The following is a 17,900-nucleotide window of genomic DNA, read 5'->3' on the forward strand; positions in this document are numbered from 1 at the left end:
ATAACTACAACAATAAAAAAAAAACAAGGGTAACAAAAAGGAAATAAATAAATATTTAAAAAATCTTTAAAAGTCTTTAAAAAATTATAAACAATTTTTTTTCACAATTGTTTATAAACACTCCAGCTTTTGGTAACCTGAATCACTAAGTACAACACAATTAAGTTTACCAAGGTCCTGGCAGTGGCATACCTGGTTGAGTACATGTGGTACTATGTGTAAAGACCCAGGGGTCTCTACCCCCCACCTGGGCAGTGAGGCAGTGTTGCAGTAGTCTCTCGCTATATCTCCCCCTTCCTTCTTGATTTCCTTCTCTAATAAATAATAAATAAAATATTAACAAAAGTGGAAAGAAAAATGAAATGAAATGCTGAATGCCATGGTATTTCCCAGGTACATATACTTCCTACTTGCTGGGTTCCCTGTTTGTTGGTTGCTTGAAAAATCCTGGGAGGATGGATTTCTAAATAGTCAGTGCTAGACCAGAGAAAAGCATTTCCATTCTGTGAGAAGACAGCTCCCACATCCTTGGCTGGATCTTCATGGTGGTAATAAATTACCTACGTGGTCTGGGAGTTGGCTTAGTGGGTAAAGCACTGAACTCTCAAGCATGAGGTCCTGAGTTCAAGTCCCAGCAGCATATGTACCAGGGTGATATCTGGTTCTTTCCCTCTCCTTTCTTTCTCATTATTAAAAACAAAATCTTTTCATAAAAAAAAATTTTTTTTAATTATCTATATGTATGTCCAAGTGTCTAATGTCCTGCCTGCCCTGGGGCCAAGAGGTTGGGTAACCTGGTCCCTTGCTGTCATTTGAGTCCTTAGTGAAGATCAAGGCAAACATCTGGGCTCCATCTAAAATATCTCAGTAACTGCAATTAAAGAGTCATATTAGGTAGAGGTAGATAGCATTATGGTTATGCAAAGAGACTCTCATGTCTGAGGCTCTGAAGTCCCAGGTTTAATCCCCACATCACTATAAACCAGAACTGATCAGTTCTCTGATAAAAAATAAAAAATAAAGGGCTGGGTGGTGGTGCACCTTATTGAGTGCATGTTACAACGTGTAAGGATCCAGGTTCAAGCCCCCAGTCCCCACCTGCAGGAGGAAAACTTTTCAGTGCTATAGGTCTCTCTCTGTTTCCCTCTCTATCCCTGCCTTCCCTCTTGATTTCTGGCTCTCTAATTAATAAAGTTAATAAAGAAATAAACTTAAAAAATAAAATTCTTTTTTTTTTTTCATCTCACATAGAGACAAGCCAGGGGGAAGATGGGGTCCCTGGAGACTGACACGTCTCTGGTTTCACAGGTTCAGGACTAGAAGGAGAATATTAATTTGGAGATGGCATGGCCGCACTCTTCTCCTGGGCCTTTGCCATTGCAATTTTTCATCAGACTGACTAGACTTTTTAAAGTGTACCCAGATATGACCAGACATGCCAATAGGAACATGGGGCACCACACCCTCAGCCTGTGCCCTATTCTCTGCCAGTACCAGGGGCCTCGCTTTCTGAACCAGTAATGAATTGTGACTCTGTGGTCTCACGCATGCATGCATTCACAGCACCTTCTCAGTCTCAGGACCCAGACACTGGTGGGGTTGGATTCTGGCTCAGACTGCTCCAGATGACAAAGTAGCCTTTCCCAACAGGGGCTTGGTCACAAAATTAATTACCCCTCAAACACTTTGGCTGTTTTCTTAATTTTTCTAAAGATGGCATATACAACAAATACCCATCCTAGATCATAGAGAATGCATAAGGTAATGATGCTTTTGTTGTTGGGAACAAATTTTGAAGCACTGGGTTGAGAAAGATTTTCTTCTGCTCCCGTCTGCAATTACTACCATGGCTCTTATGCTTGAGAGTATAATTTGTATCCACTGCCACCTCCCGGACCACAGGAAATCCCTTTCTTCAAGTTTGTAGAGTGAATAATGATTTTGTATTAGCATTGAAGGCCCTGAGTCAGAGAATGACAGTGAGACCCCAGTTGGGGTTTTTACTTGCTCATGAATATGTGAAGTGGATGGATTACTATATAATAACATTTCAGTCGATATACTTATTGTATATAATAAAGGTTTCCCCCTGCTTTGCAAAAGCAGAATGCCCCTATTTGGTGTGATATGGTAGGTTATTTTTGGAATCTGGGAGTGCTGTTACCATTTATTTGGAAAAATGTTTGAGTATTCCCAGACCCCAAAAATAACCTGCCAAATTACACAGTAGGAATGTTCTACTTTCAGATAAAGAAGCCTGGGTTAACCTGTGCTGAGTTTTTTGCGCTAACTTGGGATACTAATATTCATGTTCTTTTTATCATTTCTAAGTGTTTTTCTCTACTTATTATTTTGACTTTCAGTGACCCCTAAGCAGAGTGGAAGGAGATGCTTTGGTATTCAGTTAAGTGCTGTCACTTGGGGATTAGGCTTTTGCTTTCCCCTCTTTTGCTTGAAATAAGCATATTCTTTATAACCATTTTTTTTGTTGGAGTTCAAATAAGTCGCAACACAAGAAGATGAATTAGCTTTCAGGGCTGTTAGAAACCAACACTGGTATTCCCATTATGAAAAAAGTTGTGAGTCAGAGAATTAATGTCCTCACATTCAGTACAAATTGTGTAGAAATTCTAATTTTTTTCTGAGTGGTTTCTGTCTGTCTGTATTTATTTATTTGCCTCCAGGGTTATGGTGCCTGCTCCTGGAGGCCACTTTTCCCATTTTGTTGCCCTTGTTGTTTATCGTTGTTGTTATTATTGCTGTCATTGTTGTTAGATAGGACAGAGAGAAATCGAGAAGAGGGGAAGACGGGAGAGAAAGATAAACACCTGTAGACCTGCTTCACCACTTGTGAAGCGACTCCCCTGCAGGTGAGGAGCTGGGGGCTCGAACCAGGATCCTTATGCCGGCGGTCCTTACACTTTGTGCCATGTGCGCTTAGCCCACTGCACTACCACTCAGCCCCCCACACACCTTTTTTTGTTATCAGAGTACCACACAACTCTGGTTACTGGTGGTTCTGGGGTTTGAACCTGGGACTTCTAGCATGTAAGTCTAGTATATAGCCACAGGCTAAAACCTAAAAGTATCTTCTTGATACTTCTATAAGGATTAAGCTGCTCAGAGCCTAACTTCACCTCCATCTTGTATATTTGGCAAAACAAGCAAACAAACAAAAGTGTGTTTAAAAGGGAGTTTATTTGCAACCTGGATTTAGGAGATTGGTTACTTTTTTTGCCTCAACTTCAGATAAATGGACAGTAAGTAAATTACCTTAATGTGCTTATATCTTTGCATGTCAAGCCCTTGTAATTCAGGCTTAATCTTTGGAACAACTACTAAAAAACTAATTTGCTGTCATAGCCTATCTTCAACCCCTTTCTTTTCACTATTCCCCTTGGTCCTCATCAGGAAACATGCATTGAACTGGTCCATTCTGAAAATGTCCTCCTCCCTCTGGGTTTGGGTAGCTGCTCTAGAAATTTTCCATCTGTCATTCATTCCTAGTGAGTAGCATGTTGAAGGCTCAAATGTTTCTTCTCTAAGAATCTTTTCATTGCCTGTCACTGTTCATCTGTCTCTTTTTGCCCTTTCCCTTTTCTGGATCATTACTAGCAAGTGCAACAAAGGCTTCTATTCTGTCAGACAGCTTTCCTTTTAATGTGTTTATTGAAGCTTATTGAAGGTGAAGTTCTCCACAGCTGTCTGTCTTTGTATCTCCCTTGGAATTTGTTTCATGCACTGGATTCATTAGAGAAAGTTGACAGATCTTATTAAAGGGATAAGTGCAGTAAGTGACAGGAGACCTGTGATCATGTGTTTATGAAGCCTGGCAGAGTGCATTGTTTTTGGAGCATCTGCTTTATTTCTAACAACTGGCTAACTGTTCATCTTGGACAAGGGACAAGGTAGTAGGAGCTGTTGTGTGTCCTTTTAAGCATGTGCTTCTCCAAGATTGTAGGTATCACTATAGTAGGGGAGCTATGTTGTCATCTTAAAACAGTGACAATAGGGAGCCAGGCAGTAGCAGAGCAGGTTAAGCACAGGTGACGCAAAGCACCAGGACCGGTGTAAGGATCCCAATTCGAACTCCCGACTCCCCACCTGCAGGGGAGTCGCTTCACAAGCAGTAAAGTTGGTCTGCAGGTGTCTATCTTTCTCTCCTCCTCTCTGTCTTCCCCTCCTCTCTCCACTTTTCTCTGTCCTGTCCAACAATGACATCAATAACACCAATAATAATAATAATAACTGCAGCAATAAAACAAGGGCAACAAAAGAGAATAAATAAATAAAATATTAAAAATAAATATTTTTAAAAATAGTGACAATAATCATAAATATTAGGCTTACAGTTTTTGTATTTTCTTGCAGGGTTCATTTTATTTTCTTTTTTTAATACTGTTGTTTCATTTTTCACTGATAACTTTGACTCCCCTCTACTATAGATACCTATTTGTAATATTGCAAGTGTCAGGTAATTCCATCTTCTTTAGCCTGAAAAATACTTCAAAAGTCAGACTTATAGGAACCAGGTAGAGAGTGTCTCAGTTTAAGTTTCAGCACCATGTGGAAGTGCCACAGAACCAGAGGAAATTCCTGTGTGTAAAAAATTGGCCGGAGCCGGGGGGGGGGGGGGGGGAGGGTGTCAGTTGGTGAAGCAGGTCTGCAGGTGTCTCTCTTTTTCTCCCCGTCTCTGTCTTACCCTCCTCTCTCCTTTCTCTCTGTCCTATCCAACAACAACATCAACAACAATAAAACAACAAGGGCAACAAAAAGGAAAATAAATAATAATGATTTAAAAAAAGGGAGTTGGGCCATAATACTGTGAATTAAGTGCAGGTGGCGCAAAGCACAAGGACCGGTATAAGGATCCTGGTTTGAGACCCTGATTCGAGCCCCCGGCTCCCCACCTGCAGGGGAGTCGCTTCATAGGTGGTGAAGCAGGTCTGCAGGTGTCTCTCTTTCTCTCCCCCTCTCTGTCTTCCCCTCCTCTCTCCATTTCTACCTGTCCTATCCAAAAATGACGACATCATTAACAACAACAACAATAGTAAATACAACAATAAAAGAAGGGCAACAAAAGGGAATAAATAAATATTTTTAAAAATTTAAGAGAAAAGAAAAAGTTGGCCTGCAAACATAGAAATCATATTATGTTTGTTTGTTTGTTTCTGGCTCTATCTCTGGCGCTAAAAAAGTTTCTTTCCTGGGTATTGAGCTGCGTTGACGTGTGTGGTCCAGGTTCAAGTCTGGCCTCCACCAAATTGAAGGGTGCTTTAATGCCATGGTTACTTTTTTCTGTCTCTGCCTCTTTGTCTTGGTCTTCTTATCTGGAAAAATAAAAAGTAAATAACATAGTCTCATCTTTGAACTGGTATAATTACACCTACTTCCCCTAGCAAAATACATGTATGCAGGTCTATAACTAAACTTAGAACTTTGTTGAAGAGTAAATGAATTGTGTCAAGTTTGGACTGAGCTTTCTGGAAAGAAATCCCAGTAGTGGATCTGTTGGGCAGAAGACAGTGAATTTGCTGCAATATTATGAACGTATTTAGAAAGACATTGAGAGAAACTCTTGAGTCTTCTTTTTTTCAGTCTCTGTTTCTTTTCCCCCTTTTTATTCTTTAATGCCCTTTGTCACTGTACCATTTGACACTATGTTTCCACATTATACTTTCTTTGGTAACAGTGTGTGTGCCTCTCTCATCCACTCCTCTTCTCCCCCACCCCTCCTAAAGGTCTAAGGAAAAAGAACCTGTCTCCGGGTGCAGTGGAGTCGGATGTGAGGGGCTTAACTGGGGTGGATCTGTTCGGCACGACGGATGCTGTGGTGAAGCACGTGCTGGAGGTAATGGTTTCATTACCCTGGGGGTGAGCTCTGCTGCAAGTGCAAGAGGCACTTACTTGTTTTGCACAGCCACTCCCTGGTCATAGATGTATACCTGCCCTGTACACCTGCTTCCTCATTCTAGGGTCCCGTGTCTTTCATGTGTGTTCCGTACCCCTGGTTTGTGCATTGCCAGTTATGAGCAGGGCCTGTTTGAGACACTGCATTAAAGATGAGGGGTGGGGGTCAGGTGATAGAGCAGTGGGTTAAACACATATGGCGGGAAGTGCAAGGACCAGCATAAGGATCTGGGTTCAAGCCCCTGGCTCCTCCCCATACACACACAGGGGAGTTGCTTCACAAGCAGTGAAGCAGGTCTTTCTCTCCCCTCTCTTTCTTCCCTTCCTCTCTCCATTTCTCTCTGTCCTATCCAATAACAATGACATTAGTAACAACAATAATAATATCCACAGCGACATTAAACAGCAAGGGCAACAAAAGGGGAAAAAATAGCCTTCAGGAGCAGTGGATGCATGGTGCACACACCGAGCCACAGCAATAAACCTGGAGGCAAAAAAAAGAACAAGAAAAAAAGATGAGGGGTAAGGCAATGGTAGTGAAGCTTATAGACACCTTTGGTAGAGAGGGAACATGGTGGCATCATCCCAAAGCAGAGCCTTTCTCTAACCTCTCTTAAGGATGCTGCAATTGGAGATGATTTTATCCAACTCATTGAAACCATGTGTCAATAACTTGGTACACAGTGAGAAAGCAGAAAAACATAAAAAGAAGCTTAATTTAAAAATTAGTTAATTCTGTATTGCTCACCTGGAAAGTACACTTGTTTTGCCATGCATACAACCCAGGCTCTGCCACGTTGGAGGACACTTCAGTGCTGTGATAATGTTCCCTCTTTCTCTTTTTTTTTTAAATATTTATTTCCTTTTGTTGCCCTTGTTGTTTTATTATTGTAGTTATTATTATTATTGTTAGTTATCATTGATGTCATTGTTGTTTGATAGGACAGAGAGAAATGGAGAGAGGAGGTGAAGATAGAGAGGGGGAGAGAAAGATAGACACCTGCAGACCTGCTTCACCGCTTGTGAAGCGACTCCCTAGCAGGTGGGGAGCCGGGGGCTTGAACCAGGATCCTTATGCCGGTCCTTGCGCTTTGTGCCACCTATGCTTAACCCACTGTGCTACTGCCCAACTCCCCCCTCTCTTTTTATCTGAAAAAATTGGCTCTGAATTATGTAGCCCCAGTGACAATGATAACAACAAAATGGCTAGTTCACTTTCTACATCTAAACACTAAAATCTATATTATTAGCCTCATGTTACAAATGAGTGCAGTGAGATTTAGAGCAATTGAGAAGTTTACCAAAGTCCACATAAACCTACTAAATGGAAGCACTCTCACATGTCTGCCTTCAGAATCCAGGACCTTCTCACCTGAAATGACTGCTCTAAAAACTGCTGCTAATTCAAAACTGCCTTATCTATGACTCATGGAACAGAGAACAATTATTTAAATTGGATGTAAGACATCTTAAGATCAGTAGTTTGTTTTTTCTTTTTGACAGGGAGCATGTACACAAGAGCCAGAGCATTTTTTTTTTTAAATAAAAATTTAGAGGGGGAGAGGGAGAGAGAAAGAGAGACACTTGCAGACCTGCTTGAACCTAGGTCCTTGCACACTGATATGTGCACTTGACCAGATGTGCCATTGCCGGGCCCCTAGCCAGAGCATCTTAAACACTTTGGTCTGATCACTTTTTATATTCATTTTTTTTTTACATTTTTCTTTTTACATATATATATATATATATTTATTTCCTTTTGTTGTCCTTGTTTTATTGTTGAAGTTATTATTGTTATTGTTGTCGTCGTTGTATAGAACAGAGAGAAATGGAGAGAGGAGAGGAGGATAGAGAGGGATAGATCAGGTGGGGAGCCGGGGGCTTGAACCGGGATCCTTTCACCGGTCCTTGCACTTTGTGCCACCTGTGCTTAACCTCTGTGCTACCGCCCGACTTCTGATTTTTTTTTCTTATTTTTTACCTCCAGGGTTATTGCTTTGGCTTGGTGCCTGCACTACAAATCTACTGCTCCTAGTGGCCATTTTTTTCCATCCTATTGGATAGGACAAAGAGAAATTGAGAGGAGAGAGGGAGAGAGAAAGGTAGACCCCTACAGAACTATTTTGTGGCTCTTGAAATGTCCCACTGCACGTAGGGAGCAGGGGCTTGAACCCAGATTTTTGCACAGTTCTTTGTGGTTAGTACTATGTGTGCTTAATTAAGTGTACCACCACCCAGCCCCCCCTTTACCTTTATTTATTTATTGGATATAGACAGCCAGAAATTGAGAGGGAAGGGGGTGATAGGAAGAGAGACAGAGAGGAGAGACACCTACAGCCCTGCTTCACCACTCGCAAAGCTTTCCCCTTGCAGGTGGAGACCAGGGGCTTGAACCCAGGTCCTTGAGCACTGTTACATGTACACTCAAGGTGTGCCACCACCCGGCCCCGGCCCCCCCCCCTTATATTCTTAAAACTTATTGAGGACCCCAAAGAGTCTTTGTGAATGAAGGGATTATATCAATTCTTACTCTATTTGAAATCCAAGCAGAACTTTAAAAAACATGAAATATATAGACATGCATTCTGTTATTCACCAAAACAGTGATATCATCACATCAGTAATTTCTGGAAAACCATACTCTTGAGACAATAAGAGTGGAAGAGATAACTGTATCTTAGTGTTATGGATATAGTTTGGGCCCTTGCTAGTCCCTAAAAGGATCTTGAGGCTCATTCAAGAATGTCCCAACTACACAGTGAGAATTGCTCCATTAAGTTATAAAACAAGTCTACTTGAGAAGTTAGTAATTAGTTGGAGAAATAAGATATAATTGAACAAGTGATAAACATTCCAAATGCAGATGAAGCATCCCAAATGCAAATCAAAATGAATCTGGGAATGGGAAGATTTGGAAATTCACATGGGAATTTGGGAGTAATGACTGATTTCAACACTCAGAGTTTAGAGAGCAGAGTTCCTTCAGCCTGTTTATAGTAAGAATAATAGTCAGAGATACCTCTGACAACCACCAGCACAGTTCATTGGTTTGCTCTGAGTAGCAGTTACGAAGCCATTCTAGAAGCACTTCTTTTTTTATCCTCAGGGTCATGATCGTGGAGTAAATTGGGCTGCCTTCCACCCCACCATGCCTCTGATTGTATCTGGGGCAGATGACCGTCAAGTGAAGATCTGGCGCATGAATGGTGAGTGAGCCATGGACAATATCACCATGTCTGAGAGATTAACTGCTGACTGGCAAGGCATAGTAACCAGGGCGTCTAGATTTAATGACCTATTTTCCTATTTTAGGTACTTATGTTAATTCTAAGAGCATAACAATGTCCCCATCCCCTCTGTACCGTTGGTGGCACCCTGAATTCCAGTAGTATGAGAATATGTAGGAGAGGGTTGGAGAGATAGCATAATGGTCTTGCAGAGACTTTCATACCTGATACACCTAAGTTACCAGACTCAATCCCCAGCACTACTATAAACTAGCACTGAGCAGTGCTTTGATAAAAATAAATAAATAAATAAATAAATAAATAAAATTCACTCATGCAACAAATTTTTTTGAGTATCTACTTTTTTAAAAGATTTTAAAAAATATTTATTTACTTATTCCCTTTTGTTGCCCTTGTTTTATTGTTGTAGTTATTGTTGTTATTGATGTCATTGTTGTTGGATAGGACAGAGAGGAATAGAGAGAGGAGGGGAAGACAGAAGGGGAGAGAAAGATAAACACCTACAGACCTGCTTCACTGCTTGTGAAGTGACTCCTCTGCAGGTGGGGAGCTGGGGGCTTGAACTGGAATCCTTATGCTGGTCCTTGCACTGTGCACCACCTGTGTTTAACCGCTGCACTACTGTCCGACTCCCGAGTATCTACTTAAAAAAAACTATTTTACTTATTTATTCATGAAAGATGAGAGAGAGTGAAAGCACATGTGAGCACCAAACATCACCAAGGTACATGTGCTGCTGGGGATTGAACTGAGGAATTCATGCTTAACAATACTTTACCCATTGTGCCACCCCCCAGGACCATGAGTATCTAGTTTGTGCTCATTTGACTCAAGGCTATGGAGGTGCAGTGATGAGTGAAACCAGCAAAGCTCCAGCCATGTGGAGTTTACATTTATTATGTAGTGACAATTTGTGACAAGTGCTCTGAGGACAGATAAAGCAAGGTAATGGGATAAAAGTGGTGGAGAGAGATGCCATGATCAACAGGAAGTTAGAATAGAACAGAAGAGTCCCACGCTCATGTGAAGAGCAGCCCTGTATTGGTTAGAGAATGCCACTCTAAAGCCTACATTTAGAGTCCCGTGGGGTTATGCTGAAGTGATTTCCTTTTTTTTGTTTTGTTTTGTTTTTCCTTAGAGTCAAAAGCATGGGAGGTTGATACCTGTCGGGGCCATTACAACAATGTGTCCTGTGCTGTTTTCCACCCACGCCAGGAGCTGATCCTCAGCAATTCTGAGGACAAGAGCATTAGAGTCTGGGATATGTCTAAGCGGTAAGGGCTTTATCAAATAGAAATCTTTACTTGTATTCCCCCACCGCCTCCACCTAGATTGAAGCATTATCTTCTATAGCTGGAAAAATAAGAAAATTGTAGCAAAAGTGGTACAGTAGAAAAATCAGTATGCTTGGGGGGGGGGTTGTTGAAATATCAAAACCATGTAAGTAAGTCTGCAGTTTCTTCTTCTCACTCCTGATGGAATTTATCCTGACTGTCTTTACTGAGAATGTACAGATTACTGTCCTTAGTAGAGCTTTCAGTCACTCTTCTGGCTTACCACTCACCAATCTTGTGTATAATGTCCTGATTCCCCCCAAATTAATGTTTTGTGTACCTTTTGCTTTTCTAGGACTGGAGTTCAGACTTTCCGGAGGGATCATGATCGTTTCTGGGTCCTTGCTGCACACCCCAACCTTAACCTCTTTGCAGCAGGTAGGGCCCTTTCTTACCTTGTTTGATTTCAAGTTTGTAAGACTTGAGAGAGATTCTTTATTATATTTGTCACTCGTAAAACCATGCTGCTAAGAACTAGAGTTCTCAGAGCCTCAAAGTTGGAACTTCTCTCCATTCCTTCTGGTAACAGTACACTTTCAGTATTATTTCTCCACCAAGAGAAGTTCAATAAAACTCTCTTTGGTTAGTTTCTAAAAGACATTTGAGGTCAGTCTTGGACAGCTGAATTACCTGAAGGAGTTTGTTCTTTTTTTGTTCTTTTTCTTTTTTAGAAAAGTGTTTTGAGCATTAAGCCCTGCTAGTACCACAGTTACATGCCTGTACCTTAGATGCCCTTATTTGTAGGGGAGGGAGATAGATCCTAGTGCATATAAAACAGCACATGGTATAAAATGCTCCGATGAAATAAGTGAAAGTAGGGGATAAAGAAGGATGTATCTGAGGGCTGCCCTTTCTGAGTGTCTGGAAAGGTAAAGGGAACAATGACTGTGTTGGCGGTGGGAGTAGCAGGCGCAGAGGCTAGCATGTTTGAGGGGCTCCGAGGGCAAGTGGGCCCCTTGAAGGAGGTACAAGAGCCAGTGAAATGGGCCAGTTTGTATACTGCCTTGTGGCCATGGCCAGAATGTTGAACTCTGTTCTGATGCATGACATTGGACAGGGACAGACAAAATTGCTTCATAGAGTGAGGTGAAGAAGATAGGTTTCTCTTGAGGGCAGACAATGATAGGCTATGCAAAAAGACTTTCTGAGGCCCCAAAATTCCAGGTTCCATCTCTCACCACCATAAGCCAGAGCTAATCAGTAGTCTGGTAAAACAAAAATAATATCCATGTGTTTGTTTTTTATATAAGGATTGTATGTTTGTTTATTTATGGGAGAGAAACAAGAGAGCCAGAGGATCACTCTGACACATGCAATGCCAGTAATCAAACTCAAGACCTCATGCTTAAGAGTCCAGTACTTTATCCACTGTGCCTTCTCCCATGCCAATTTTGTTAAATTGTTTTTTCTTTAAAAAAAATGTATTTATTTATTCCCTTTTGTTGCCCTTGTTGTTTTATTGTTGTAGTTATTATTGTTGTTGTCGTTGGATAGGACAGAGAGAAATTGAGAGAGGAGGGGAAGTGAACGATAGACACCTGTGTGGTCCGGGAGGTGGCATAGTGGATAAAGCATCAGACTCTCAAGCATGAGGTCCTGATTTCAATCCCTGGCAGCACATGTACCAGGGTGATGCCTGGTTCTTTCTCTCTCGTCCTATGTTTCTCATTAATAAATAAATAAAATCTTTTTTTTAAAAAAAAGATAGACACCTGAAGACTTGCTTCACCACTTATAAAGCGACTCCCCTGCAGGCGGGTAGCTGGGGGCTCAAACTGGGATCCTTACGCCGGTCCTTGCGCTTTGCACCACGTGCGCTTAACCTGCTGCGCTACGCCCTACTCCCATTGTTATATTGTTAATGGTAGAACTTGAGAAGTAATTTCTATCTTTGGCACAGGAGTTCATTGTACAGCAGGGTGATGAGCCTAAACAGTTGGTTGCTGAGGTGTAGTACAGTAGTGGAGGTCTTAGGGAATCTGACAGAACATGACATGTGAATGCAGCAGCATTTTGGATTCAACAGACTCATTAGGAAGGGTTCCTAGAAACTTAAAGACTCCACAGATTGAGAACACAGCAAATAATGGTTGTGTTTTAATACCTATTTGAGCTTTGTTGATCATATACACATGCAGTCCTCGTCCTTGTGTACCTCTTATCCCCAGCTTTCTTTCACCTTCCAGTTAATTCTGACTCTCTTGCCCCATGCCCTAGGCCATGATGGTGGGATGATAGTGTTTAAGCTGGAGCGGGAGCGGCCAGCCTACGCTGTTCACGGCAACACCTTACACTATGTCAAGGACCGGTTCCTGCGGCAGCTGGACTTCACCAGCTCCAAGGATGTGGCTGTGATGCAGTTGAGGAGGTGAGTCAGGCTCCTTTCTTTCTTCAAGTCCTCTCCTTGGTCATCCTGAGACAAGGCAGTCCCACAAACCAAACTGTTCTTGGAACAACAGTCTGGATGTCCTCTTTAGTCACAGGTTAACTTCCCATTGAGGAAGTTGTTCACTTTCAACCCTTGGTGCACAGTGGTGGCTACAAGAACTTAGAACCTGGGGCTGGGGAAGATAGCATAATGGGTTTTATTTTTGTTTTTTTAATTTATCTTACTTATTGGATAGAGACAGCCAGAAATCGAGAGGGTAGGGGGAGATAGAGAGAGAAAGAAAAAGAGAGATATCTGCAGCATTGCTTCACCACTTGCAAAGCTTTCCTTCTGCAGGTGGGGACCGGGGGCTTGAACCCAGGTCCTTGCACTTAGTATACCACCACCTGCCCCCAGCATAAAGGTTCTACAAAAGACTTTTTTGCCTGAGACCCAGAGGTCCCAGGTTCAATCCCCAGCCCCACCATAAGCCAGACCTGAGCAGTGGTGAAAAAAACAAAATAAAACTGAGAACCTGATGGCGGAGGAGAGGGGAGGGGAGGGGAGATAGTCCTGTCATTTGCAAGGTCTCTTGCAAACAAGAAAAAACGGTCTTTTGGCCTTTATTTGGCTTTTTTTTTTTTCCTTTAGCTTTCCAACAAAACACCCACATCTCTAAACCAGAATATATGTCTCTGGAAACACTTAACTCTGAAGCTATGATTAACCTCTGGGAAGTCTGGCAGAGGAACTGTCCCCTTGGAAAGCCAGCTGCATCAGCACACTGAAACATTCATGGAGACAGACTTTGGCATGAGACTTTGATAACTACCCTTCAGCAGCCTTGCAATGAAAGAGTTTATGTGACAACTCTAAGGACAGGAGAGCTAGCACAAGACAGAGCCTACTGTTTGATCTGCAGTGTCCACTGCAGTCGTGTATGAGAATTATCTATTTATTTTATTTGAAGAGAACCTGTACCCTAACTATAGCAAATACTGACACTTCTCCTCTGGGTAACTTGGCTTGTATCAGGTTTGGTTTTTAAATTTGTCTTTCAGGGAGTCAGGCAGTAGCACAGTGGGTTAAGTGCACATGGCACAAAGCACAAGGACCGGTGCAAGGATCCCAGTTCTAGCCCCCCGGCTCCCCACCTGCAAGGAAGTCACTTCACAGGTGGTCAAGCAAGTCTGCAGGTGTCTGTCTTTCTCTCCCCCTCTCTGTCTTCCCCTCCTCTCTCCATTTCTCTCTGTCCTATCTAACAATGATGACATCAATAACAACAACAATAAAAAACAAGGGCAACTAAAGGGAAAATAAATCAATATAAAAAAATTAAATTTGTTCTTCAAACTGAGGTAGGGAAATTTCCAAGCTTTAGAGAGATAAAGAGACTAGGTATATATATTTATATTTTTGATTCCAGAAGAGTTTATATGTAAAATCTGGATAACTAGGCGGTTATTACTAGAGGCAATTCCTTCCTCCTCCTCTTTTTTTTTTTTTTTTTCCTAATCAAAGCACTACTACTCAGCTCTGGCTCTGGTGTGGGGGATTGAACCTGAGACTCTGGAACCACAGGCATGAGGGTCTCTTCAGGGGCAAGTCCTTTCTTCCTTCTGTTTATATGTCTTTTTCTCTTCCTGTGTGTTTCTCTAGTGGTTCCAAGTTTCCAGTATTCAATATGTCATATAATCCAGCAGAAAATGCAGTCCTGCTGTGCACAGTAAGTAGACCACAGAGTCCTCCTAGGATCACCCCTTTCCCATAGGCTTCAACTCATAGCCTTAAGAATTTATGATTACTTCTTACTAGAGGTTCTTGGTCAGTCATTTTGAGAGAATTAATAAACAGACTCAAACAGATAGACTTTAGTTATCAGAGAAGGGCAAGGGTTAAAGACTAATAACCTGGGCAGGGGTAGATAGCATAATGGTTATGCAAACAGACTCTCATGCCTGAGGCTCCAGAGTCCCAGGTTCAATCCCCTGCACCACCAAAATAAAAAAAAAGACTAATAACCTCTAACTTAGTAAAGCATTGGGATGAATGACCCCAGTCATTTAAAGCAGTTTGTAAGAATGCAGGTCTGTCCATACCCCCAGCCTGTTTCTATCCCTAGTACAGTCTTTTTTCAAAAGGAAGAATGAAAGCCTGCTTATCCATCACGTAACTTGTAGTTTCTGGCACCAGCAGACCAAGTCTTCTTGCACTTGCCTTGGAAGTGGATGAATGTTCTTAAGTAGAGCCCCAGAATATTGGGGTCTTAATATGTTAAATTGTAGAGTAGAAAGCAATCCTTGTTTTCATTTAGAGGCACCTTTGAAGGATTAAAGGAGATAGGGCCTGGAGATAGCTCACCTAGTAGAAGGGACACTTTACCATATGGTTCGAGCCCCAGACCACTGCATGTACAGTGGGAGCACCATGTACAGGAGAAGCTTCATGAGTGATGAAGCAATATTATACTATATTATATTCTCTCTCTCTACTTCTTTTTTCTCTCACCCTCTAAAAGAATCCTCCATCATGGGCTGGCAAAAGAGCTCACTTTGATGATGTGCTGCTTTGCTGTATATGCAACTCACATCCAGACCCGTCCGCTATTGCATTAAAGAAAACTTCAGTGCTGTGGTTTCTCTCTCTCCCTCTGCCTCATTCCTTCTATCTGGGGGGGAGGGGGGCGGACTTCCCAGAGTGTCGAAGCCCTGGATTAATACCCCCTCCCAGAATAAAAGAGGCCACATAGAGTGGTGGAATTGAACAATCATGAAACCCCAGTGAAAACCCTGACAGTGGATGGTCGGTGGGGTAGGAAGAGCAAGATTGATAAAATGATCTGAAAGTGGAGTTCTTTGTGAAAAAGTCCTGTGATTTTGAGCTGTAGAAGCACTCAAGTGCCCTCTGAGTAAAGGGTGAAAAAAAAGTATAGGTTCAGACTGTTGTCTCTATGATACTTCTGCCTTCTCTGTCAGAATGAGCTGGCACCTGGGCACTCCTCGCTAACAGCTTAATTTCTCCTTTTCCTCCCCAGAGAGCCAGCAACTTGGAGAACAGCACATATGACCTGTACACCATCCCCAAGGATGCGGACTCCCAGAACCCCGATGGTAGGGTGCTCTTTGTCTGCAGCTCCTCCGCCTGCCCACCCTCCTCTTTAGGTTGCTCACGCCCCAGGCCCACGCTACAGCCACATCGCTCATGTTTGTTGGCAGGTGCCACTGACGACAGCATCCGCAGCTACCATGGCGTGAAATATTCATGTTCTGCCTCCATTTTATGACTCCAGCTAGATATATATATTTTATAATTTACTTATTAGAATCTCTCCATTTTCTCCCTTGGCACAGCATGGGGTCCTCATTTATCGTCAGCTGATAGAACTGTCACCCTGATACTTTCATTTATTTAGCAGTGTGGCTTGAGTCCTGCTAGTCTCATTCTGGGACTAGGGATTTATGCTCTCCCATCCACATCCAGATCCGATTTTCTTCCTTTTGCATGTCAAAAAGATGAGACTGCTAACAGCCCACACCCCACTAGGGATCCCAGATCCAGCTGAGACCTGCCTCCCTCCCTCCCTCAAACCCTCTCTCTCCCACCACCTCTGTTGGTGCCCTTGCTGGGTAAATTACTTCTCCGTTCAGATCCTTCCTCTTCCTCTAGGGTGCCACAGGCCAGGTCAGGGGATGTTCATAGTCATCCCTCCACACATAGCAGCATATTTTGACAACGGTTTTGACATATCAACATGCTGTGTTTTGCTGCTAACCCAGCTCTATTAAATGTGGTCTTCGGGGGCCGGGCAGTGGCACAGCAGATTAAGTGCACATGGCACAAAGCTCAAGGACTGGTGTAAGAATCCTGGTTCGAGCCCCCCCGGCTCCTCACCTGGAGGGCGGTCACTTCACAAGTGGTGAAACAGGTCTGCAGGTGTCTTATCTTTCTCCCCTTCTCTGTCTTCTCCTCGATTTCTCTCTGTCCTATTCAATAACAATAAAAGCAATGACAGTAATAACAATAACACCAACAAGAGCAACAAAAATGGGGAAAATGGCCTCCAGGAGCAGTGGATTTGTAGTACAGGCACTGAGTCTCTGCAATAACCCTGGAGGCAAAAAAAAAAAAAAAAAGTGGTCTTCATGAGAGGGTGAAAACCTGTATGCCTTTGGCACCTATCAGTCCAAGTCTCCCCTGCACATTTAAGAATTTCTTACCAAATGCTGTGATTTGATTGGTCTTTTCTTCCCTCCTTGCTCCCCCCCCCCCCCCCCCCCCGTTTATGGTCAACAGACCTTAGAAAAATTTTCTTGGGAGTTGGGTGGTAGCGCAGTGGGTTAAGCACATGTGGCACAAAGCGCAAGGACCAGCATAAGGATCCGGGTTCAAGCCCTTGGCTCCCCACCTGCAGGGGAGTTGATTCGCAGGTAGTGAAGCAGGTCTGCAGGTGTCTGTCTTTCTCTCCCCCTCTCTGTCTTCCCCTCCTCTCTCCATTTCTCTCTGTCCTATCTAACAATGACATCAGTAACAACAATTAATGACTACAACAATAATAAAAAACAAGGGCAACAAAAGGAAATATAAATATTTTTTTAAACTTTTTTTTTTTTTTTACCAGAGCACTGTTTAGCTCTGGTTTATGGCGGTGTGGGGGATTGAACCTGGGACTTGAGAGCCTCAGGCATGAAAGTCTGTTTGCATAACCATTATACTGTACCCCCACCCTTGAAAAAACTCGTTTGGGGCCAGGCGGTGGCTCACCTGGTTAAGTGCATACATTACAATGCACAAGGATCCAGGTTCAAGCCCCTGATCCCCACCTGCAGGGGAAAAGCTTCACGAGTGAAGTAGAGCTGCAGATGTCTCTCTGTCTTCCTCCCTGTCTTTATCCAATAATAAGTCAAAGTAAAATAGATTTTTATAAAATCTTCAGTTTACTCTACTACCACTTCTTTATTTTCTCCAATCTTTGAGAGAAGTGATATTAAGGAAGTAAAGTGTGACTTGACCATAGGCAGCAGGAGGAAGAGCAGAAGCTGG

At 42.6% G+C, this 17,900-nt stretch overlaps 1 protein-coding gene across 2 annotated transcripts in view; it reads left to right on the plus strand.

Annotated features, from left to right (window-relative positions):
* The window catches only part of COPA (COPI coat complex subunit alpha), a 51,547-nt gene that overhangs the window by 11,347 nt on the left and 22,300 nt on the right, over positions 1-17,900 (plus strand). For both annotated transcript variants that reach the window (XM_060197680.1, XM_060197681.1), the window contains exons 7-13: positions 5,742-5,851; positions 9,017-9,116; positions 10,297-10,432; positions 10,788-10,870; positions 12,710-12,860; positions 14,520-14,586; positions 15,895-15,970. In XM_060197680.1, the coding sequence (XP_060053663.1) occupies positions 5,742-5,851; positions 9,017-9,116; positions 10,297-10,432; positions 10,788-10,870; positions 12,710-12,860; positions 14,520-14,586; positions 15,895-15,970 (723 nt within the window). The remainder of the gene's footprint in view (positions 1-5,741; positions 5,852-9,016; positions 9,117-10,296; positions 10,433-10,787; positions 10,871-12,709; positions 12,861-14,519; positions 14,587-15,894; positions 15,971-17,900) is intronic.

The sequence above is a fragment of the Erinaceus europaeus genome, chromosome 9 (assembly GCF_950295315.1).
Source record: "Erinaceus europaeus chromosome 9, mEriEur2.1, whole genome shotgun sequence".
Taxonomy (NCBI): domain Eukaryota; kingdom Metazoa; phylum Chordata; class Mammalia; order Eulipotyphla; family Erinaceidae; genus Erinaceus; species Erinaceus europaeus.